The 25,661-nt window shown below is 39.0% G+C and overlaps 1 protein-coding gene across 1 annotated transcript in view; it reads left to right on the forward strand.

Annotated features, from left to right (window-relative positions):
• Positions 1 to 7,533: 7,533 nt before the first annotated feature.
• The window catches only part of OBI1 (ORC ubiquitin ligase 1), a 47,975-nt gene continuing 29,847 nt past the window's right edge, over positions 7,534 to 25,661 (forward strand). The window contains exons 1-3 of the mRNA XM_007528981.3: positions 7,534 to 7,674; positions 18,366 to 18,501; positions 20,942 to 21,033. Coding sequence (XP_007529043.1) covers positions 7,603 to 7,674; positions 18,366 to 18,501; positions 20,942 to 21,033 — 300 coding nt within the window. The 5' untranslated portion in view covers positions 7,534 to 7,602. The remainder of the gene's footprint in view (positions 7,675 to 18,365; positions 18,502 to 20,941; positions 21,034 to 25,661) is intronic.

Raw genomic sequence — 25,661 nt, forward strand, 5'->3', positions numbered from 1 at the left:
GAGGATTTTGTTTTATACCTTAATAGCCACTAATTGATATCCTGACCCATGTGATCCATGAGTGGAAAACAAAAGAAATCATTCAGCTGCCGAGTTCTTCATGACTAAGTGCAGGATGCAAAAAATTACTCTCATGCAAAAAGTACTCTCAGGTAGTACGCAATCTTTTATAGAGCTTCAGTCAACAGGATGAAAACAGAATCCTGCCTTTGACATCCACATTGGAAGATCTGTTCATACCTAGTATAAGAGCAGGAAGAGGAGGAATGTGCATCTAAAAGACAATGGCAGCCAGGATCTCAGAGCTGGGGTCTCTACTCTGCTACTTTGGTAAATCCCATAATCTCTCCATTTGTAGATCCTGTTATGATACTCCCGGAGGTGATATTTCCATTTGTTCTCTAGCATTCAACAAACATTTGTGAAGTACCACTTAGCCTTAGGTGAAACTAAAATATTCTTTTAAGAATTACCTAATTTAAAACAGTCACCCAATTTGCAACATTTTAAAATATTTAAAATTATAACTTGAAGTGTCACAATGCCAGGGGCTAGCCAACAATAAGAGTATTCAAAAGAGAAATTACTGTAGAAATAAGCATTTTCTGATAGTCTAGAAGAGTTGGGCTCAGTATTTCCATTTATAAAGTGGTTCATTAATAGTGCAGTGGTTGGCACATCACTGTAGTTAATAAAATATTTGTTGAGTTAGTAAATGAAGGCAGAGATCATGCTTGTCTCATTCACAGCTTTGTACATTTAGACCAGTGCCTGGAACATAAAAGTACTTAAATATTGCTATGGAAGAACAAATCCCACCTATTTATTCTGCAATCAGTTTTATTGTGATTACATACAAATTTAATGCTCAGATTCAGTATTGAAACTTCAGTTCCTACTCAAAAAGCTGGCGGTTGATTGCAAGCCTGTGTTATATAACTTTCACACTGGACTCTTAGGACCAGAAGACAGAACTTTGTCTGAGTTAGATTTTCCTTAGTTTTTAATAAAGGTATGTTAAATGAGTAAATGCTCATTTCCTGTAGTTATGTAATGAACGTGAAAAACTATCAATTTGAAATGGCGAAAAATGGGGTTATAGAATGGCTCAGTGGGTAAAATGCATCTCGCGTCATCTATGGTACCCAGGATTTGGTCTTCAGCACCACATGGGAACATAATGAACAGCATCAAGGAATTTCAGGGGTGGTGGAATATTACCAAGGTGTCTCAGTCTCTTCTTAAAAAGAAAGTTGTGGGGGCCCAGGCTGTGACACATCTGGTTAAGCACTCATTACAGTCCACAAGGAATCAGGTTCAAGCCCCTGGTCCCCACCTGCAGGGGGAAACTTCAGAAGTAGTGAAGCAGGTCTGCAGGTATCTCTCTATCTCCAGCTCTATCTCCCTCTACCTTCTCATTCACTCTCTGTCTCTATCCAATAATAAATTTAAAAATACTTAAAAAAAAAAAAAAGAAAGAAAGAAAGTTGTGGTGTCACGGTGTCTGGTATCTATCTGCCTTTCTGTCTGTGTCTATCAGTCACTGGATCGACCTTCTCGTGGTGCATCCCGTGAGTACCCATGCATTGGGGAAACTGACGATCCTTCCTAGCCGACTGAATCCACATAGATCCCAGTCACTTTCAAAGCCAGCAACAAGCAGCTCCTGACAGCTTTCAACCTGACGCTGTTGACTGGCTATGGAAGAAGGGCAAACGCTAGAAGAAGAAGTCTCTGTCTCTCTTTCTGAATGAAAAAAGTCAGCTTAGAGCAAGGAAATCACTCATGTGCAAGGTCCCAGGGATACCAAAATAAAAATGAAAAAGGATTCCCCAAGCAAAGCAATCCACATACTTGGCCCCACTATAGTGAAGTATTTCAACCTTCTTAGGAAGTTATACACTTTACCTATTAAATACTTTTAAATTTTTTTTCCCTTTTTGTTGCCCTTGTTGTTTATCGTCATTGTTATTGTTATTATTGTTGTTATTGCTGTCGTTGTTGGATAGGACAGAGAGAAATCGAGAGAAGAGAGGAAGACAGAGAGGGGGAGAGAAAGACAGACACCTGCAGACCTGCTTCACTGCCTGTGAAGGGAACCACCTGCAGGTGGGGATCCAGAGGCTCAAACCAGGATCCTGATGCCAGTCCATGAACTTTCCACCATGTAAATACTTTCTTACTGCAGTTGTTTTAAGTCTGGAGAAATATTCTGAGTGTTAAAAGAAAAACTTTCAACGGGCTAGCTGGTTGAAAGCACATGTTACAGTGCAAAAAGACCCAGGTTCAAGCCCCTGGTCCCCACCTGCAGGAGAAAAGCTTCATATGTGGTGAAGCAGCAATGCAGGTATCTCTCTGTTTCTCTGCCTCTCTATCACCACCTTCCCTCTCTATTTCTGGATGTCTCTATCCAAAATAAATAAATAAAGATTATAATAATTTTAAAAGCTTGCATGGCAAGAAAAAAATTTTTTAAAAAGAAACCTTTCATAATAAAGATAACTAATTGTTAAGTTTTCATACAGACAATAAAGTTATTTTCCATCTTAAAAAAAAACTGTGAAAAAAGAGACACATGTTCTTCTGCTTTAGTAACAAGCATTTTTTTTTATGCCACCATCTTGAGATATTTTAGTTGAGAATTCCCAGCTTATGAGAAGATGGTACCATGCACATGCAACTGGGCCAACACCTCTGATTAATTTTTAATCCATCTTTTATGAGTTTTCTCAGTGTTAACTACAATCCAAGTGGTGTGAGGGGGGAATGTATAAATTTTATAACAACAACAAAAAAGATTGTCTTTCAGGAATGAAAAATAAATTTAATCTGAAATCAATATTTATGAAGTTGTGATTAATTGACTGATGACCAAATGATTACAAAACGTCTGTCTGAAACATCTACTCAAATTTATTAGCTTTGACCAAAAAAATTAAAAAACAATCTGAACTGGGTCAATGAAAGAATAATGCATTCCTAATCAATTTTTAATAGCACTTAAGATTTTATATTTTTTTAAACTTGCTTTTAAATAATTTATCATAAAAATGAATCTGATTTAAACACGGGGTAAAAGGTGTTTCATAGCTATTTGATGGTTTTCTTAGCAAAGAAATTCAATTATGACTGACTTTTTATTACTGAACTACTTTATTAATAATAATACATCTAGCACTTACATAAAGGCACTAGGCCAACAATCTCAGACTGTCCAAGTCAGATCTAGGATTTCACTCACATTTGCCGATTATCTGGTGATTTACCTTACCTAGGCCTCCATTTTCCCCATTTGTGAAAAGAAAGATTTACATAAAATTTCTTAGTAGTCTTTATATCAGTAGTTCCAAAGGCTTATGATTCTAAGGGTTTTAGGAGACTTTAGCCTGACAGAACTCTAGCTCACAGAGCTACCCCAAATGCTGCTGCTGCCACTTTTTCTCCTCCTCCTCTTTCTCCTCTTCCCTCCTCCACCTCCTGTTGTTGTTATTATCATTTTTATTATTCAGTTGAGTGAAAGGGTTTCCTTTTTTTAATGTTTTATTTAGGGGCTGGGTGGTGGCATACCTGGTTGAGCACACATGTTACAAAGTGCAAGAACCCAGATTCGAGCCCCCAATTCCCACCTGCAGCAGGAAAGCTTTGCAAGTGGTGAAGAAGTGCCGCAAATATCTATCTCTCTTCCTCTCTATCATCTCCTTCCCTTTGGCTGTCTCTATCCAATAAGTAAATAAAGATAGCATGGGGATAGTTAGTATAATGGTTATGCAAAGACTCAGGCTCCAAAGTCTCAGGTTCAATCTCACATCACCATAAGCCTGAGCTGATCAGTCCTCTCTTAAAATAAATAAATAAATGATCATGTTCATTTATTGGACAGAGACAGAAAAAGTTGAGAAGGGATGGGTATATAGGAACGGACAGAAAGAGAGAGAGACCTATAGCACAACTTTACCACTTGCAAAGCTTCCCACCTGTAGGTGATGGTCTGGAGGCTTGAAACCAGGTCCTTGCTCACTGTAATATATGCGCTCAGTCAGGTGCATCACTGCTTGACACAGGACTGACTAAAATGCTTCTTAAGTGGTTGAGAAATTAAGTAGTCTATAGGACTTGTAAGTAAGTTTTGTTTTCCTATTAGAATGATGGCAGCATTACTTTATGTTTTATCTATTTAGAACATGAGACAGGAAGGAAGAAGGAAGGAAGGAAGGAAGGGAGGGAGGGAGGGAGGGAGGGAGGGAGGAAGGAAGGAAGGAAGGAAGGAAGGAAGGAAGGAAGGAAGGGAGGGAGGGAATGTCCTTCATAGTAAGGGATAGTTCCTTACCTAAAACTATTAGCATTATTAAAAGTAAAGCCAGGGAACTAACTTAGGATCAATCTAGAGGCAAGCTGGATGGAGTTCAAATCAGTCTGAATTGTTAACACTAGTTAGATGTGCTGTTAACCCTTAACACACCAGTTTAGGTGTGCATTTACCTACATAGCAATAGTGAACAAAGCAATTATGTTGGGGTAGGATCCTATTTGTGCTTATATATGTTGTAATATTCAATTTAGATGTCTGTAAGGTCGGGGGGGGGGGGGAGATAGCATAGTGGTTATGCAAAAAGGCTTTCATGCCTGAGGCACCATAGGTCCCAAGTTCAGTCCCCAGCACTATGCTAAATCAGAGTTGAGCAGTGCTCTAGTTAAAACAATAATAATGTGCTCTAGAATGTTTAACAGTGGTTACCACATGGATAAGAAAGGTAAAGCACCAGTAAAGAAGAACTTTTGATTATTAGTGACATTTTCTTTCTTTCTTTCTTTCTTTCTTTCTTTCTTTCTTTCTTTCTTTCTTTCTTTTTTGCCACCAGAGTTATTGCTGGGGGTTCAGTGCCTGCACTATGAATCCTCTGCTCCTAGAAACCATTTTACTTTTTTTTTCTTTCTAATTTTATTTTATTATATAGGATAGAGAGAAACTGAGAGAGGAGGGAAAGATAAAGAAAGGCAGAGAAAAATAGATGCCTGCTTCTCTGCTCCTTGAGCTTGGTGAGCTTAATGTGAGCTTAATTGGGTACGCCACTGCTTAGCCCATCAATGGCGTGAGGGTGTGATTTTCTTCATCTCATATTAAGAGAGAAAAAAAAAAGCAATATAGCCTTGAAACAATGATTAAAGTGAAATGGCCTGGTTGGTAGAAAAGGAAAATATTATGACTCATGGGATGGGACTTGTGGATTATAGTCACAGTACCAGAAACTTGCTAAGTCAGATATAAGCCCTGCCATAAAGAAATAGTGAGCACTGCTCACTCCTTGGTGGTGTTTTCCTTTGATGCTGTGCATGGTGCTCCCATAGAGTGCTGGGGCTCAAACCCAGCTCCTCAAGCATGTTAAAGTGTGCGCTCTACCAGGTGAACTATCTTCTGGGTCCAGGGAGCTTCTGTATCTGAAGTTTAAACTGTGTAGTCAGGAACATGAAATTTACAGTAGCCAATTTTGTGTATTCCCATATACATATACATATACATGACTCTGCCTTCAAAAGCCTGGGAATAACCAAACCAGGTGACTTTTACACCCTAGTATTCTGAAAAAAATGATCATTAAACAAAGAATCAGTATGACTTATTTTCCCAGTTCTCCAGTTCCATATATATGATAGTTTTCAGTGCCTAGGAAATGAAGTTACTGAACTGTCAGAAAGACCCCTGTCACCTGAATTAGTTGTGAGTTTAAGTGAATTTCTAGCTGGTCCAATCTCTTTATTGACTGGCTGATCCTTTCATATTGCACATATTGACCTCTCTTAATTAGAAGTACAAATAAACATTTCTTAAAAAAATTTTATTTTATTTATTTATTCCCTTTTGTTGCCCTTGTTGTTTTATTGTTGTAGTTATTATTGATGTTGTCGTCGTTGTTGGATAGGACAGAGATAAATGGAGAGAGGAGGGGAAGACAGAAAGGAGGAGAGAAAGATAGACACCTGCAGACCTGCTTCACCGCCTGTGAAGCGACTCCCCTGCAGTTGGGGAGCCGGGGTTCCAACCGGGATCCTTATGCCGGTCCTTGTGCTTTGCGCCACCTGCGCTTAACCCGCTGCGCTACAGCCCGACTCCCACAAATAAACATTTTTACTAACAGGAGACTAAGAATAGCAAAGCACACCACTCCCAAAATACTGAGAATAAGGCGAGAAGCATAAAGATATATATATATATATATATATATATATATATATATATATATATATATATATATATATATATATATATCCAAAAGGGCAGGGCAGTGGCACATCCAGAAGAGCTTGCAAGGCACAGTATATCTGGACTTGAACCATATTAAGGATTAGGGTCCAAGCCCAGGGTCCCCACCTGCTGGGATTGGGGTGCAGTGGGAGAAAGGCTTCATGGGCTGTGTTGCAGTGTGCTAGGTGTCTCGCTTTCTCCTTTCTTCTCTTTCTCTCCCTCTATATTTCTTTCTAGCAGAAAAGAAAGAAGGGGAGTGGGAAGGCCACCAGAAATGGTGTAGCTATGCTAGAGGCTAGCTCCAGTGATAACCATAGTTAAATAAACAAACAAACAAACAAACACATGTCAGAAAAGCCAGGGCTTCTAACCCTGAAGTTAGTTCAGGTCTATAGCCTCTGTGTAATACTGTCTCTTTTTATGCAAGATTGGTAAAAGTAATCCCACTGGCTTTGTGTCCAACTCACATTGTATTTGTTTGCATGAATTGATCACATGGCTTCTATTCAGAATAATTTGTAGTTAAATTCCAAATCTAATTTATATTCAGAATTCTTTTCGGAGTTTTCAACATTTTCCTTTTTCACTGATGGGAAATGCTAATTTATAACTTCACAGCTCAACAGGACCACGGTACATTTCAAAACCATCATGTCCGTGAAATGGAGGCTTTCCACGCTGGTGCAAGTACATTCAGGAATGTGGATGGACTTGCACCATGTGCAGCTTTTCGATCGTGTGTGCAAATCAAAGGCCGGGTCTCTGCTTCTGGAATCTGAGATAGAAATCACGAGAGGGTTAATGGTGAAAGCATATCTTCACCCATATACACCCAAAACGCCTCGGGGGGAAAAAAGACACTTTGATGTTTCCAGTGACGTTTCATATTTTAAAAAGAGCTGAGTGACAGAAAGATGTAACAGAAATATATAGATAAAGCTTTTTTAAAAACGCATCTGTGTGTGGCGGGGGGTGGTGGTGGTGGTGGTGGCGGTGGTTAATCTTTAAACAGAAATCTACCTCTGCCTCTCCCTCCAAAAAAGATTAAAAAATCTCTTTTCCGCATCTTTCCGCTACTATTTTAACCCAGTCACTTAAACTTTCAAGATTCTCGGTGCCTGCAGTTAACAGTCTTCCTTCCTTTCTCAATAACAGAGCTCCCGAACCGGGGAAAGTCGTTGGCTTTCCGGTCTTTCAATGAATGGAAAGTAGAAAGCGCGTTTCGGAAGCGCGTTTTCGTCTCCTCCCGGCGACGGGCGCTGGCCCTGCCAGGCTGCCGTAGCCGGCCTCGCTCGGCCCCAGTCGCGGCGAAGATCCGCTGTCGGCGGGACTTCCGTGTTGGCGGGATTCTGAACGCTGCCATGGCTCAGACCGTGCAGAACGTTACATTGTCGCTCACTCTGCCCATCACGTGCCACATTTGCTTGGGGAAGGTAAATGGATGATCCTGGGCACAGCTACCAGACAGGGTGGGGTGTGAAGTGGCCTGCAGAAGCCGAAGGACCGGCTGTGAGCGCGGCGGGGCCGGGGCGTGGAGCGCCGAGGTGGAGCGAGCTGACCCGCCTTCTCTCCGGGCGAAGGGAGGCCGCGTCCCCGGAGGCCGTGGGAGCTGCCAGGATGGATGGGTCACCTCTGCGCTTCTTTCCGTGGAGGATGACAGCCGCCTGGGGCCTGGGGGGAGGGCGGCGAGACGGCTTTGCCACCGCCCGTGGCCTCCCCTGGCCGGTGCCGGCTTCCAAGGAGGCCTAGTGCGAGAAACGATTGATTGCAACAATATTTTACACCCCATGTGCAATCTTGCGGCGCGTGGAGCGCTGTACAGCAGCTTTCCTGGGAGTCTCGCGCAAGGTTCTTTCGCCCCCTGTACAGCTCAAGTGGTCGTGCTCTTGGGCCTATTCCCCTAGCAGGGGAAGTCCTTTCCGTTTTTCTAAGATCCTTTCCTTTTCTTAACCCAGTCTTGAGGGATTCCTTGCTTTGAGTTCAGAATTGTAAACTCCGTGCCCCGGAATGGTATTTAGAATGAAAGGTGTGGTCTTTTAATTCACAGATCGAATAGTCTCTCTTTGAGAAGCAAAGGTCCCCAATTCTTTGTGAAACAAGGTGGTGGAATTAGCAAGGTAGTTCTGAATGCCCTAGCTTATCCCTGGCCTCCTTCATGTCCTTCTTTGCCATTCTTTCAGTTAATTATTTTAAGTATTTCTTTACCAGATAGGTCAAGGAGGGTGAGAGGGCACTGAACATCACAACTTTTCCAGCTTGGATTGTTTTTGATGTTTGTGTATCTATATGTGTTTACACCCAATTTCAGTGAAACTATAGTGCAGGTGTAGGACTAAGAAGAACAAACTTTACAGACAGATCAAGCTGCTTGCTGGTCAGTTTCATGATCTGCCTTAGGTATTTGAGTTTCTGTGAATTTACTCAGATCAGAAAGCAGAAGTCCAGCTTCGGAGCAACAGATATCACTCTCACTTTAAGATTTAGCAATGCGCAAGAGAATGACTGCATGTGTGTCAGCATCTCTGTGCCACATGGGGTGCCAGGGATGAAACTCCAACCTCATGCTTGAAAGCCCTGTGCTCTACCACTGCCCCTCCTCAGCCCCTGATATCTCTTGATACCGACCAGAATGAAATGCCAGCAAAATAGCAAATGTGTTGTGAAAGCCTGATCAGTTCTGACTGGAGAGATCAAGGATGGTCTCATGGAGCGCTTGACATTTGAGCTGGCATTTGCTACCACTGCCTGTATACATGACTGGGAAGAGAAGATGAAGTTTCTGTTTGCTGCAACCTGCATGTGGCTTCTAACCTGAAGTTCCCATAGTATATGTTAAATTCTGATTTAATTTCTTACAGTAGTAATTTTGAAGAGTGACAAAAATATCCATGGGTAGTAGTTTCCCCTGGGTCTTAATTGTACACATTACATATCAAGTGTCCATGAATTAGCAAGCTGGCTGTGGTAATTGCGTATTGCTTTGCCAGTTGGATTATCCATACCTATGCTTTTTGTGATTAACACAAGTGATACCAAGTAGAATACAGTTATTCACAAATTACAGAATGCTTTTTGTGCATTTAATTATTTCATCTGCTCTCACTACCACTGTGAGATAGGGTAATTTTAAAATAAGGAAACTAGGCATCAGAGAGATATCTCATTGCGTAGGGGTGAGTTTTGCCATGTCTGTGCCCTAGGTTCAAGACCCAGAACTACATAGGAGTTACCCAGAACTGTGGAAGTCCCAGTAGTGTGGTTTACTTATTTTTATTGCCACCATGGGGCTCGGTGCCTGCATAATGAATCCAGCGCTCCTAGTGTCCATCTTTCCTTCCCTCCCTCCCTTTTTTTTTAGTTTTAAAGGAGGTAGAGGGAGAGAGAGACATCTGCAGCACTTGCTTCACTACTCATGAAGCTTCCTCCCTGCAGGTGGGGAGGAGGGACTCACCTAGATTCTTGAGCTTGGTAATGTGTGCACTGCCCCCCCCCCATGTATTTCTCTGTCTCTCCCACTCTTATCTAAATGAAAAACAGTCAGCCTGAGCGCAGTGAAATTGCACACATAACAATGAAATCTGTAAATAAATAAAGAAATCAATAAATAGGAAAATTAGGACTTAGAGCTTCAAGATCCTCTAGTGTTATTACCTGAAAATTCACTTGAGTTTACCCATGACAAAAGACACTTTTGGTAACTTTACACTTTTTTGTTTGTTTGTTTTTACTGTCTACTATGGAATTAAAGAGATATGGCAGTTAAGGAACAGAGTTCTGTCTTTAGACTGCATGAATTATAATCTAGGTTCTTCTGCTTAATAGTAATATGACCTTACAGGTGTTACTTAACCTCTCTTAACCCAGTTTCCTTATCTGCAAAATAGAATGGAAAGAGTGCCTCTACCATTCTTACATTTTAGGTGAGAATTAAGTAACGTAGTTCATATCCAGTGCTTGGCATAAAAGTGGCGCATAGTATTAATATTCAAGAAACCATGAGTACTGGGGCAAGCCTTTAAACTGAAGAATTTTTCCATTTGCATTCTTCCCAGTTGCTTTATGAGGGTCAAGCACTTTTAAATGAACATTTGCCATTTCTGAGTGTGTGAGACTGGGTCATTCTGGAAATTGCCACAGTTCATAGCAGTGTTTTTTGTTTTGTTTTGTGTTTTTTCCTTCTTTTGTTATTATCATGGTTTCACTACTTTCGCCTTATGGCCTTGACTATTTGTGAAGCTTCCCTCTTAACAGGTAGGCACTAGGGGCTTGAATCTCAGTCCTCACTTATGGTAAATGTGCATGCTCTATGAATGTACCACCACCTGGCCCAGCATTGTATATTTCTTCCTCTAAGATGACTAGACTTACTAAACCTGCTCCAAGGAAGAAATGACATAGAATGGTGGTTGAGTGCTGGCGCTGCCCTTTATAGCCTGCATAATTATTTACTTGCATCTGCTTGCAAAACAGAACATGAATGTGGTGCTACAAAACCCCCAAGTTTGTTAGAAAAATTCATGTGAATATCCTAGACTGGTGGTTCTAAATAGGGTGGGAGTGCATTTCACCCCAAAGGGATGAAATGTCTCCTAGGAGGTATCTCATGGCTAGAATCCAGCTGATAGCTAAAATGTCCCACTTTATACAGAACAGCCTATAACAGGAAGAAAAAAGTCTGAAATAATCACTCTTTCCAAAGTTGAGAAATTCTGTCCTAAGCCAATGATTTTCTTCCTAGTAGGTGAGTCTAGAGTGATACAAATATTAATGGACAACACGTTTAGGCATGATTCTCTCCAGGTACATTTGTTTTTTAAGAAAGTGTTTTTTGTGATGGAGTAAAATCTTGTAAGACAAACCATCTTTTAGAAACAATAACTGAGGGAGTCGGGCTGTAGCGCAGCGGGTTAAGCGCAGGTGGCGCAAAGCACAAGGACCGGCATAAGGATCCCGGTTGGAACCCCGGCTCCCCAACTGCAGGGGAGTCGCTTCACAGGCGGTGAAGCAGGTCTGCAGGTGTCTGTCTTTCTCTCCCCTCTCTGTCTTCCCCTCCTCTCTCCATTTCTCTCTGTCCTATCCAACAACAACAACAACAATAATAACTACAACAATAAAACAACAAGGGCAACAAAAGGGAATAAATAAATAAAATATTAAAAAAAAAGAAACAATAACTGAAACTTCATAGTAGGATTTGTAGATTATGGAATTAATCTTTGTATCTGGAATTACCCTTCAGAGTTGTTTTCAATGAGCAGAGCCCACTTTTCACATCTTGTTTTCTTTTCCTCTTCCTCCTGAGTCTCAAAGAAGCATTGCCTTGGGATATCACTTCAATATGCTTACTCCAGTTGAATGTGGAATTTTACTTGTCACCCTTGCCATTGTCACGTTGCATTTTTATTTCATTAGAGTACTGTTTTGTTGCCACAGATCTCATTTGAAAGTAAATTGGGTATAAAGTCTAATAACATAAGCAAATTGTGACTGTTTCTGTATCTTGAGACGATCTTGTTAAAGAAAATTATGTGCTTGTTTTGGTGGTGTATGTAATAGGAGCTTGGGAGAAAAGAATGGGTATACAGGAGTTGAAGGAGGACTAGACACTTTATAATTTGCATCTGTAGGTTCCACTCAAATAAATAACAAGCAACTCGTTTTAGTAGTACTTTCACCTTTGTATATTTCCTTCTAAGCTAAATTTAAACTTGTGTTACATTTTTTTCTTTTGGTTAATTACTCAAGAGAGAGGCCCAGGGTAATGCCCCCAGCAAATGCAGACTTGGGGTCTCCTGCATGCAGGTCCTGTACTTTACTGCTGAGTCAGTTGAGTCTTAGTGTCTAGAAATCATCATTTGGCAAGTACATAGTCAAAGAAATAAATTGGTCAGCTGTTTCAGTCATTCAACACAAAGACAGTGACAGTCCCAGGGATTAAACAGTGAAAATGATTCTTTTGTGGTTTTCATTGACATGGATTCTCAGCAGACAGAACCCAGTAATCTGCCTGTGGCTGTTCTTTTATCATGTTTTGTAGATTAAATGCGAAGATGTTTCTGGTTTCTCACAGTTTAGCAGTGACCATTAACCTTTTGTTTCTTGAGATGTTTTTAGGGATATTATTACAACCTTTCATTTTCATACATCAAAAACCAGTTTTATTAATGTTAGTGTGTTCAAGGCATTGTATCAGGAGTTGTGAGTGAACAGGACAATAACCCAGTCCTTAGGGAACATGAAATCTAGTAAAGAAGGCAGAATATAAACTATTTTCTAAGTATAACTGAACACAAAAAAGTGAATATTGAATCAGTGCATAAGGAGCACCTTTTAAGAGTCAAAGAATAGGGAGTCGGGCGGTAGTGCAGTGGGTTAAACACACATGCTGCAAAGCGCAAGAACCAACATAAGGATCCTGGTTCGAGCCCCTGGCTCCCCACTTGCGGGGAGTCACTTCACAGGTGGTGAAGCAGGTCTGCGGGTGTCTATCTTTCTCACCCCCCCCCCGTCTTCTCTCTCCATTTCTCTCTGTCCTGTCCAACTTCAACAACATCAATAACAACAACAATAATAACTACAACAACAATAAAAAACAACAAGGACAACAAAAGGGAAAATAAATAAATAAATAAATATTAAAAAATTATAAAAAAGAGTCAATAGTTTTTTCTGGAATGTCTTACAGGAAAGATATAATTTGATTTGTGCATTTTTATTTTACTTTTTGCAGAGCCAGGTCTTTACACATACACACTTTTACTACTCCATGGTTTTTTTTTTTTTTTTTTCACTCAGATAGAGAGACAGAGACAGAAAGCACCTCCAGCATGGTACTGGGACATAAACTTGAGCCAACCACAGTAAGACATATGGCCTACTTGGTAACTTGTCTTTACAGCCCTGATTTTCATCTTTAAAGTGTAGGACAAATTTTATTTTGATCAAAGAAGCTAGAGAAGCCATTAGGACATATCAGTCTGAGAGCTGAGAGCATAATAAACAGTGAGCTCCCACTGTTTGTGTTCTTTTGTGTCAGACACTGAAGTAACAGATCTTGAGACTAAGAAGCAGATTTTGCTTGTCTATGAATGCTACTCATAAAAGTTAGAGCAAGGAGAAACCATTGGTCTTTTGCAACAAAGCAGTGAAAGCTGCTGATTCACATCTTAGGGGCGTTGTTCTGGTGTCAGTATGAAATAATGTACTAGAGAGGTGGATATTTGAAAGCAAGGAAACTTGTACAACTTCAAGGTTGTAAGACTGAGAACTTCAGCACATTATCAAGGTGAAGAGGAAAGCTAAGGGGTAGATAGTAAATAGAAGAACATCTAGAAGTAGATTTATTAGGTTTGGACAATTCTGTGATGCTCTACTTCACAACATCTCTGAGATCTGGTTGCATCTTATAAGTAGTGGCCTTTTATAGTTATAATATTGGTAGGTAGAATCTTTTCTTAGTGGCATATAAAATATTGGTGCATTTTAAGATTTGTGGCCTCTTACATGTGATGCATGATACCAGACTTTGGTAAGAGATTAGGTGGTGAGGATAAGTAAAACAGATGAATCAAAGACAGATTGAGTTTTCTGACCTAGGAGTATAGAAGCAGGAGCAAAAGTATAGAGAAGGCCAAGTTCAACTTTGAACATGCTATGGGTGAGACAACTAAGAAGTACTTATGGGAGTCGAGCAGTAGTGCAGTGGGTTAAGTGCACGTGGTGCAAAGCACAAGGACCAGCGAAAGGATCCTGATTCGATCCCTTGGCTCCCCACCTGCAGGGGGGTTGCTTCACAAGCGGTGAAGCAGGTCTACAGGTGTCTTTCTCTCCTCCTCTCTGTCTTCCTCTCCTGTCTCCATTTCTCTCTGTCCTATCCAACAACGATGACATCAATAACAACAATAATAACTACAACAATAAAACAACAAGGGCAACAAAAGGGAATAAATAAATAATTTTTTTTTTAAAAAGTCCTTATGTGGAGTTGATTCCTGGGCATTTAAATAGAGTTACATTATTGACCTTTACTTTTGTTTAGAGACTGTTCTATGGAAGTTTCTTTGCTAGCATTATTACCATTATTGAATCTTAAGCAGCACCTGAATGAAAAGTGCACTGGGTTAAACCATAATTTTATTTTTTTTAATTTTTATTTATAAAAAGGAAACACAAAAACCATAGGATAAGAGGGGTACAACTCCATCAATGCCCACCACTAGAACTCCGTATCCAGTCCCCTCCTCTGATAGCTTTCCTATTCTTTATCCCTCTGGGAGTATGGACCCAGGGTTATTATGGGATGCAGAAGATGGAAGGTCTGGTGTCTGTAACTGCTTCCCTGCTGAATATGGATGTTGGAAGGTCAGTCCATACTCCCAGCCTGCCTCTCTCTTCTCTTAGTGGGCCGTGATTCTGGGGAAGCGGGGCTCCAGGACACATTGGTGGAGTCCTCTTCCCAGGGAAGTCAGGTTGGCATCATGGTGGCATCTGGAACCTGGTGGCAGAAAAAAGAGTTAACATATAGATCCAAACAAATTGTTGACTAATCATGAACCTAAAGGCTGGAGTAGTTCAGATGAAGAGTTGGGGGGGTCCTCTTTTTTATATATAATTTTATTATTTTTATTTTTTTAATATTTATGTATTTATTCCATTTTGTTGCCCTTGTTGTTTTATTGTTGTAGCTGTTATTGATGTCATTATTGTTGGATAGGATAGAGAGAAATGGAGAGAGAAGGGGAGGACAGAGAGGGGGAGAGAAAGATAGATACCTGCAGACCTGCTTCACCGCTTGTGCAGTGATTCCCCTGCAGGTGGGGAGCCAAGGCTCAAACAGGGATCCTTGCGCTTTGCACCATGTGTGCTTAACCCACTGTGCTACCACCCGACTCCCAGGGGTCTCCATTTTGTAGATAGTTAGTAGTCCTATTTTATTTAGATTCCAAAGAGCTCATGACTATACTAGTTTGTTTTTTTTTTCCCCCTGAACTTGACATCTGATATGCAGGTGGATCCAAGTTATTGTCTGGGAAGATGATGTCATGGCTGGAAAAAGGACCAGAAAGCTGTATTAGGGAAGAGAGTAGCTCCCAAATATGGGAAAGGTGTATAAATGTTGTTGACTATAAACCCTATCAATTTGATCTGATCTGGGCCCCATAATTTTCAAGAGCTGTAAGCGGATACCCACAAGAAACTAAAGAACTTAAATGACTCATCAAGTGGCCAAGTGAGAATTAACCCCGGTTGTGTGTGTGTGTGTGTGTTTTGATGATTTACAGCAAACACAGTTGTTAGTATATGTGTAATATTTCTCAGTGTTCTACCAAACACTCTGACTCCCAGCCTGTGGTGGAGGAATTTTGTCTTTTGAAGCCTGAGCTGTGCCATTTACTAAAGTCTTATTATCCAGGGATTGGCAGGGACTTTTAGCAAAGAAAAGTTAACCCTCATGATACATGAGATTGTGACTGAAAATAGGATGCTATTAGATAAGATAGACCATGATTAAACATAAAAAGCTGACTTATCACCTCTGGTGTTCCCCCAAAATCATTTTATTAGGGGAAAAAATGGTTTGCAGTTCAGTTGTTGATACTTGAACTGAGTTTCTTATCTGCCCACGATCAGTGTCAGCACACTCTTCCCATCGCCAACACAAGTTTCTTCACCATTAACTAAGTATCTCACTCTCCCTGGTCCTTCCATTATGCCTTCTCTCCAGAGTTTCTTCAGCTTTGCAGAGGCCCATCTATTGACTCTGTTACTTTTTCACTGTCATCATTAACATTCACACACTCATTTCCCTTATTAGCCATAGTAATTTATTATCATCATCCCTTGTCTCTTCCTTCTTCCTTGGCCAAAGCCCAGCTCTGGGTAAACCCAATTACTCATCTACTTCCTGCCTAAACCTGAGCAGCTAAATAGTGGTTATGAAAAATGTGTTAATTAGCCTTACTTTACAGTCAAAACCACAGACCTCAAATAGAAGCTAAAAAAGTGTTTGGAAGCTCTGCTACATGTCTTAAATAAACTTTTTCACTTTCTTAATATTTTTAATATTTTATTTATTCATTCATTTATTGGATAGAGGCAGAAACTAAGATGCAGGGGGGAGATAGAGTCAGAGAGAGAGAGAGAGAGAGACACCTGCAGCACTGCTTCACCTTTTGTGAAGCTTACTGACTGTAGGTAGGGACCAGGTGCTTGAACCCCTGTCCTTGTGCATGGTGGCATGTGCATCCAACCAAATGTGGTACCATCCAGCCCCACTGTCTCACTTTTCAAAATAACTGTTTTATTTGTTTTATTCTCTTTGTCAAGTCTTACTGTCAACTAGTAATCTCACCTCATGTTTAAGGATAATGTAGAAGCAATTGAAACGAGTTTCCCCATTATTTATCTTTTTTTTCCTAATCTCACCTTTATTTGATAAAACAGTAAAGTTAAGAGGGAAGGGGGCAATAGAGGGGGAGAGAGAGACACCTGCAACACTTACTTCAGTGCTTGTGTTACACACACAGGTAGAGGCTGGGGGCTTGAAATCAGGTCCTTGCACATGATAATGTTTGCACCTAACTAGGTGTGCTAGGGCACTGGCCCCTCCTCACCTTTCTGTTAACAGATTTTTAAATTTTATTTATTCATTGTTTATTGGATAGAGACAGAGAAAATGTGTGGTTCGGGAGATGGTGCAGCAGATAAAGCACTGGACTCTCAAACATGAGGTCCTGAGTTCACTCCCCAGCAGCACATGTACCAGAGTGATGTCTGGTTCTTTCTCTCTTTCCTCCTGTCTTTCTCATAAATAAATAAATAAATAAATAAATAAATAAAATCATAAAAAAGAGAAAGACAGAGAAATCAAGAGGGAAGGGGAAGAAAGAGGGATAGGGAAAGACACCCGGGTCACAGCTTCACTGCTCGAGAAGCTTCCACCTTACAAGTAGACACCAGGGACCTGAATGAACCTGGGATCCTTGCACCTGGTCACATGCGCTCAACAAGGTGCAGCAGCACCTGGCCCACTTATTAACAGATTTTTTTCCAGCCCTTTTGTATTAGTTCTCATGTTGCCAGCCTGGCCTCCTCCCGCGCGCCGCCCCCCCACCCCCTTTTTCTTTTGTAAGCAAAATTTTCTCCAAAGGCTTTGGAATTTATTTGCCTTTTTAAGGACTTTGCTGTCAATAGTCCTAATCCCTCCCCTCTTCCTATATCATTAATATCCCCCTCTTTACCATTATGTCCTTCATCATGAAATGTTAAATATTCTCGTGTCTTCATTTCTTCACCTTTCATTGTCTTGACCTCTGGTCAAGTTGCCCTTTCTCCCTGCCTCTCACTGAGCTAGTGATTATCAGTAACAGATCCAAGTGACCTCCATTCAGGCAGATCCTGGTCACTTCTCTGTCTGCATCAAACCCCACCTGTCCTCTGTATTTAACATCCTTGGCTGCTGTCCCTCTCCTGAAAGACTTACCAGTTTCTGTGGGAACATTCCTGGCATCCAGCACACGCCTCCTCCCCCTCCCCCTCTCCCCTCCTCCTCCTCCTCCTCCTCCTCCTCTCCTCCTCCTTCCCTTCTACTTCTCTGCTAGCTGGAATGCTTTGTCCCTCCCTAGCTGCTCTGTCAGTGCAGGGGATCTGCCCCAATCCTGTGCCTTATTTTTATGCCACCAATTCTTAGACCCTGCATTGCCATATGTGTCCCACTTAGCACTTGGCTTTAGTAATCACAAATTTGGCATGATCCAAACAGAGCTTTTGATTTCTACCACATGTGAAAGCTGTTTCTCCTGTCTGTCTCACCTTACTTGATGATAGTGTCAAGCATTGAGTTGTCAGAAGATGTTTGTTTTCCATTTTTCTTTCTTTTCTGATAGAGACGGGGAGGGGATGGTGATGCAGCGCTGTTCCATCATTCTCGAAGACTGGTTTGAACTCCTGTCCTCAGTCATGGTGACGTGCACTCTACCAGCTGAGCCACCATCCGACCCCAATAGTCTCTTAAATCACCCACTCTGCTGCACTCTGGACAAGCAGTTTGCTCTAAATTAGACTGTATCCACATTCTAGTTATGACTTTAGCCCTGCATTGAAAGTAATGTTTTTCTTTTCATAGGTACGTCAGCCTGTCATTTGTATCAACAACCATGTATTTTGTTCAATTTGCATTGATTTATGGTTGAAGAATAATAGCCAGTGCCCAGCTTGCAGAGTCCCCATCACTCCTGAAAATCCTTGCAAAGAGATTATCGGTAAGAGCCTTTTTTTTTTTTTTTTGTAAACATGTGGAAACAGATTTGAAATAATCTCTAACTGATATACCTTTGGAGAAAGACTGAAATATACAGTTTTCAATTATTTTATTTTCCTAGTGTTATGCTAGTGGTTTGTGTAATTTTCTGTAGAGCATTTGGGGATCACAAAGTACCATGAGTGACACTAAAGGAAATCTTAAGAGTCCAGTGGAATTTATGTTCTCATAGATACTATTCATATGGACCCACAATATAGTGGTTTAAATCAGTAGATGCTTAAGATCATAAAAAGGTCTTCTGACAAGTAAAATCAATTAATAACACTGATGAGGGCTTCATGAAGTTTGCGACTTTTAAAACAGAAGTTTATGGATAAATAAAATTTCAGCTGACAAAGATTGGGGAGGAGGGTATTTCGTGAAGAGAGACTAGTGTGAGCTAAGGGTGATGCTGAAAAGCACAAAGCAGTTTTTGGAAATGATCAGTAGTCTAATTTTGGACTGACTACTGAAATAAGACTCTAAAGGTAAATTAAGATCTCAGAGGAATCTTGAGTAACAAACTAAATCATGGACTTACTCGGTGAATAAGAGGTAATGTAAAATGGAGACTGTGTCTTTGAGCAAAGGAATGGCAGACTTTAAAATGTACTTTTGGAATATTATTGAGCCAGGATATAAATAGATCAAGGAGGAAATGTTTGCCCACGTGAGGGAGAATGTAAAAGAATATTCATGGTCACACTAGTGGGGGGAGGAAGGTGGAGAAATGTTGTATGCTTTACATTGGGTTCTAGTTCTCCCCCGCCAAGAGAATTAGATCAGTCCAGTTAATTTCGCGGCCTGCTTGGCCCCGCCCCTAGGAACCCCGCCAGAGTTGCAGAGTTCCAGAGCTGCTGAGTTAGAGAGTCCCAGAGTTCAGAGGGTTCCTGAGTGCCAGAGTTCGAGAGTTGAAGAGTTGCAGAGTAAGAGAGAGTGCTTGTGCCGCCGCAAAGAGACAGCAGAGTTCTTTCTGTTTGGTGATTAGTTTGTCTTAGTTTATAAATCGTTGTTCCTGAATAAAGAAATACAGCTTCCCTGCCCAGCCGTATGTCTCCGCGTCTCTGTTCACCACTGTGAAGCTAACCCGCCAAGCAAGAGCCTCCGAAAATTTTAACAACAGAGAAACTTGAGTTATAAGATCCTTGGAAAATAAAGCATTTAATAAAATTTTTTTTAGTGTCTGGTTTTTATTCTGCTCACGTAAGTTATTTCTGTTAGACTGCAAAAATTGAAATGTTTCATGATTTTACTTAGGAAAAACTGAAAGTGAATCTATAATTAGAATTGTCTGGAAAACCAGAAAATTTAGTAAGTTGTAATGATTTCTAGTTAACTGAACTTTAATGAGATGTTGATAGAAACAGGAAGGAAGATATGTATTAGAACAAAAGAACTCGGGGACTTTGGAAGTAAGAGATCGGAAAGAAAAATCAGAGATAGCTCCAAGGTTTCTTTATTAGGTATCTGGGTGAAGTTAAAAGAATTTTTTTTCTGTTATGCTGTATGCTGCAGTGCTCACCCTTCTGCCTCGAGATTTTACCTGTACTGAATTTCACCAAGGAGTCAAGACTTTTCTTACAGAATACAAGCTTTGATGATTAAAAATAATTTTAATGTTTTTTTTTCTCAGCTTCTTTTCACAATCTCTTCTGCTTTCATTCATTTATATCCAAGTGAATTTTATAAAATTCCTCAAGTAAAATAGTTCATCCATCCTTGCATTTGGGTAGAACATTCTGAAAAAGAACATCTGTAAAATGCCTTTACTATCGTGATGCTAGAAAGTGCTAAGAAGTAACCACAGTTTAAGTGAAGAGTTCTCAGGAAGAATTCGTTTTGAATGTATCTGTAATGAGTCATTTTGGAAATAAAATTAATGTGACTCATGAGATGTTACAACAGAGTTTTTAGAATCAGTGAAAAGACATGTCAATCTTTTCAATTGTGTTACTAATTAAATTGGGTTGCTTGACTGAATACTATGATTGTAGTAACCTGTATAATGTTATATATTATACAGATAATATATGTTGGAAATATATATTAGTAGTATATAAACATTGATGTCATTATTTAACAGTTGTCTAGTATTCAGATTTGCAGTAGTCCAAACAAGATAATAATAAAAGTAACCTTTGCCTTCATTGAGTTTACTGTAGTAAGATACATAGGTAAATAATAATATTTTACTGAAGGCATGTTTTCTGGTATAGCTTTATATGTATCTAACTCAGGATTGAGATTAAGAAACAGCATAGATGTCAGCTTCAAGTTTATATAAAAGGAAAGGATGGAAATTATAATGAACTATATGAAACAGTGGCAAAGTCTCATTTTTGTCTCCTCAATTCAGAATGAAGAGTTACATTACTGTTTTTGTTTTTGTTTTCCTATAGGAGGGACAAGTGAAAGTGAACCTATGCTAAGCCATACAGTCAGGAAGCACCTTCGGAAAACTAGACTTGAGTTACTCCATAAAGAATATGAGGTAAATAGTACTTAAAATATAAATCAATGAAAATAATAATTAAAATGATGAATGGTAACACTGACTTGCTTCAGTCTCTGAACTTGAGTAAACATCCAATAAAATCATGTTTTAAATGCCAGATTTAAAATATCTTATTGGTAAATTCCCTTTCCCTATTTCAAAAAGAGGAAAAGTTGTCCTAAAGAAATAGGTTATTTTGCATTTGCTTTGCTAAGAAGTTGTGTGAGTGTTCCAGGAGATGGTGCAGAGATTGAGAAGTCATGAGGTCCTGAGTTCAGTCCCCAGCAGCACATGTACCATAGTGATGTCTGATTCTGTTTCTCTATCTCCTCCTATCTTTCTCATTAATAAGTAAATAAATTTTTTTTTAAAGTTGTGTGATAAAAAATTTTTGTGAAACTCAGTCTTCCACAAGACATTATGAATATTCTGGTAAACAATAACTATAACTTTTATTCTGTTTTTGTTTCTGTCTATAATTCCACTGGTAATATAAGGCAAATTCTGGTATGTCCACTACCAGCAAAAAGGTTTTAGCATGAAATATGTTACCTTCTAAATGTGATTTTTTTTTTAATTTTTAGCACATGTATATCTTTATTTTGGGGATTTTTTAATTGTTATACTACATTATATTACAGATTCAATTATAATATTACATATTTTTAAGTTGTGTATCATTGAATATCAGTGCATGTTTCTCCTGATTTACTTGCCCTCACCCCCCTTAACCACTAATCAGTCTTAGCATCCAAATTATCATCCCCCCTTATAATTAATAATTGTTTTACAAAATTATAACTTTTCAGGATATATTTTACACTCACCCATAGTGTAAGTCACCACACCTTTCAACAAAGTTCTGTGACACTCCTACCTCCACATTATTTCACTTAGCATAATCACCTCCAGGTCTATCAATTCTATTCCAAATGATACCGTCTTATCTTTTATGATTGGGTGGATATATATCCTACAACTTCTTTATCCAGTCATTGACCTTAAGCATTTAAGTTTTTTTTTTTTAATATTTATTTTCTCTCTTGTTGTCCTTGTTGTTATTCATGTCGTTGTTGTTGGATAAGACAGAGAGAAGTCAAGAGACGAGGGGAAGAGAAGGATAGACACCTGCAGACCTGCTTCACTGTTTGTGAGGTGACCCCCTTGCAGGTGGGAAGCTAGGGGCTTGAATCAGGATCCTTACGATAGTCCTTGCACTTTGCATCATGTGCACTTAACCCTCTGCGCTACCACCCAACCCCCAGCATTTAAGTTTTCTCCTTAGGGTGGCTATTGTCAGTAATGCAACTGTGAACATAGAAATGCATATATCCTGTTAAATTAGTGTTTTCGTGTGCTTCGGATATATGCCTAGTATTATTGGATCACAAGGTATTTTTGCATTTATTTACTTATTTATTTATTTATTACCAGAGGTAATAAATAAGGTTAATGGATTGAACTTGGGGCTTTAGAGCCTCAGGCATGAGAATCTCTGCATAACCCCTGCCCTTCAATTTTATTTGTTTAAGGATTCTCCATACTTTGTTCCACAGGAGCTATACCAGTTTGTACAAAGTGTGTCAGGGTTTCTTTTACTCCATATCCTTGTCCACATTTGTCATCGCATGTTTCATTAATGTGAGCCATTTTTATAGGTATGAGGTGGTATCTCATTGTGGTCTTAATTTGCATTTCCCTAATGATAAGTGATGTGGGGCATTTTTCATATGTCTTGACCAGCTGAATATCTTCTTTAAAGAACTGTCTATTCAGTTCTTTTACCCACTTTTTTATTATAATTTTTTTGCATTGTTGTTGAACTGTTTAATTTCTTCATACATTGTTGATATCATTCTCTTGTCAGTTGTGTGATTGATGTGCACATGTCTTCTCCCACTTGCCTGGATGCATCTTTTCTTTGTGGATTTTTTTTTAAAATATAGAAGCTTTTCAATCTAAACTAGTACCATTTGCATATTCTTTCTTTAGTGTCCTTTTCCCATGACTTTGAGTCTTCAATTAGAGTAAGGTGATACCTCAGTGTTGTTTTGACTTGTATTTTTGTAATAGAATATGATGAACATCTTCTCATGTGTCTGTTGGCCATTTTGAACAAATTATCTATCTATCATCTCTACCTATCTATCTATCTATCTATCTATCTATCATCTATCTATCATCTATCTATCAGAGATGCCACTATTCAGCTCTGGCTTATGGTGGTGCTTGGGATTGACCCTGGGGCCTTAGCACCTCATGCATGAAGTTCTTTACATAACCGTTATGCTGTCTCCCCAGCCCAAAATGGAGATAATACGTAGTACAGTTCCATCTTTAAGTCTTTGGAGAAGTGTCAGTGTCTGTTCAGATACTATGCTTTTTTGTTTGGGGTGTGTGTGTGTGTTTTGTGTTGTTGTTACAACCAGTGTTTCACCATGAGCTCTGGAATTATTTCTCAGAAAGACAGAGACAGAGAGAAAGCGACCAAGCTAGAAACACCACAATGCAAAAGTTTCTTCCATTGTGACTGTGCTGGAACCCAAGTCACATGCATGGCACAGGATACAGTCTAGTTGTGAGCTACTTGGCCAGCCCTGCATCTGGTTCTTAACTGCATCATTAGTTAAGTTTAATGATTGCTTTGCATATTTTGGATATAATCCCATGTTGGATATATTATGTGCAGATATTTTCTCCCATTCAATATTAAGATATCTTTTCATTAGCAGGTTTCTTAGAGCCATTTATTTTTGCTTATATTTCCCTAGACACAGAAATCAAGTCTATAAAGTCATCATGTTAAGATGTATGCCAAGGAGTGTATTGCTTATACTTTTTTTTTTGATTTGACTAAAAAGACTGTATACTTTATAGTGTTGAGTCTTACAAGTCTTTAATCCATTTTAATTAACTTTTTGCATATGGTCTTAGTGGTCTGTTTTTATTTTGTTACATGTGACTGATCAGTTTTCTCAAAACTGTTTTGTTAAACAAATTTTGTGCTGTTGTGGACGTTAGCTTCTTTGTTATAAATTGGTTGTCAAAGTATGTATGGTTTTATTTCTGCACACTCATTATGATCTATTGATCTGTGTGTCTGTTTTTATTCCACTACTGTGTTGTTTTAATTATTGTTTTGTAGTGAAATTAGTAAACATTATGACTCCATTTTTGTTCTTTTGCCTCAGAAATGATTTTACTTTTTGAAATTTTTTTTGTATTTCATAATTTGTTCTACTTATAGATTATTTGGAATCTTGATAGAGTTTATGTTGAGTCTGTATGTACGTCTAGGCAATATAAAGGGTCATTTTTGTATGTGTGTGATGTCAGTCCAATCTATTAACATGGTACATCTTTCCATTTCTTTATGCCTTCTTTTTCTTTCAGTAATGTAGTTTTCCATATTTTTGCTTCTTTGGTTAAATTTATTATGAAGTTTTACTTCTTTCTGATGCAGTTGTAAATGAGATTACTTTCCTCACTTTTCTTTCTGCAAGCTAATTATTTGTTATTTTTTGTTTTTGTTATATATTTCATTATTTTTGTTATATTGTTGCTAATTGTTTGTTATTTTTGTTATATTTGCTAATTATTTGTTAATTATCTAATCATAGAAGTGGAATGTGATTTTTGTATACTAATTTTATACCTAGCCACTTACTGTATTTAGGATTTCTAGCAGGTTATTTTATTTATAAAAAGGAAACACTGACAAAACCATAGGATAAGAGGGGTACAACTCCACACAATTCCCACCACCAGCACTCCGTAGGGGCTGGGATATGGAGTTCTGATGGTGGGAATTGTGTGGAGTTGTACCCCTCTTGTCTTGGTTTTGTCAGTGTTTTTTATTGAAGTTTTGTGATTTATTTTTCTGTGTATCATGTCATAAAATAGTGATAGTTGTTTGCAATTTGGATTCTCTTTATGTCTTTTCCTTGTTTAATTGCTTTTACTAGCACTTCTAATACTCTACTGAATAGTAATGATAAGAGTGACCATCTTTGTATTATTCCTGATCTTAGAAGGAAAGCTTTCACCTTTTTGTTATTGAATGTATCGATAAGTAATGTACTTAAATATTAGAGTTCTGTGTTGAAGTAGAAGAACATTCCTTATTCCTAGACTGGAAGAATAAACCTTATTAAAATGTCTGTTCTACCAAAAGCCATCTATAATTTCAATGCAGTCTCTATCAAAATTCCAATGGCATTTTTCAAGCAAATTGAACAATTTGTCCAAAAATGTGTGTGGAACCACAAAAGGCCACAAAATTGCCAAAGCACTTGTGAGAAAAAAAAAAAAAAAGGAAAAATATGGAAAAAAGGAAAAAATATAGGCAACCCAGAAAATGGGGGAAGATCACATGTCAGGCAAGTGACTGATATCAAACATCTGTACAGAATTGGTACAGATCTACAAAAGAAGCAAAAATGCCACAGTAAAAAAGGAGGCCAAAGAACTAAGCAGTTTTCTAAAGAAGGGATCCATATGGCCTACTAACACATGAAGACATGTTCTATTTCACTTACCATTAGAGAAATGCAAAATAAAACTACAATGAGACACCGTCTCACACCTGAGACAATGGCTTGCATCCGCAAACCAAGAAATGAGAT

This window comes from Erinaceus europaeus, chromosome 5 (genome assembly GCF_950295315.1).
Source record: "Erinaceus europaeus chromosome 5, mEriEur2.1, whole genome shotgun sequence".
Taxonomy (NCBI): Eukaryota; Metazoa; Chordata; class Mammalia; order Eulipotyphla; family Erinaceidae; genus Erinaceus; species Erinaceus europaeus.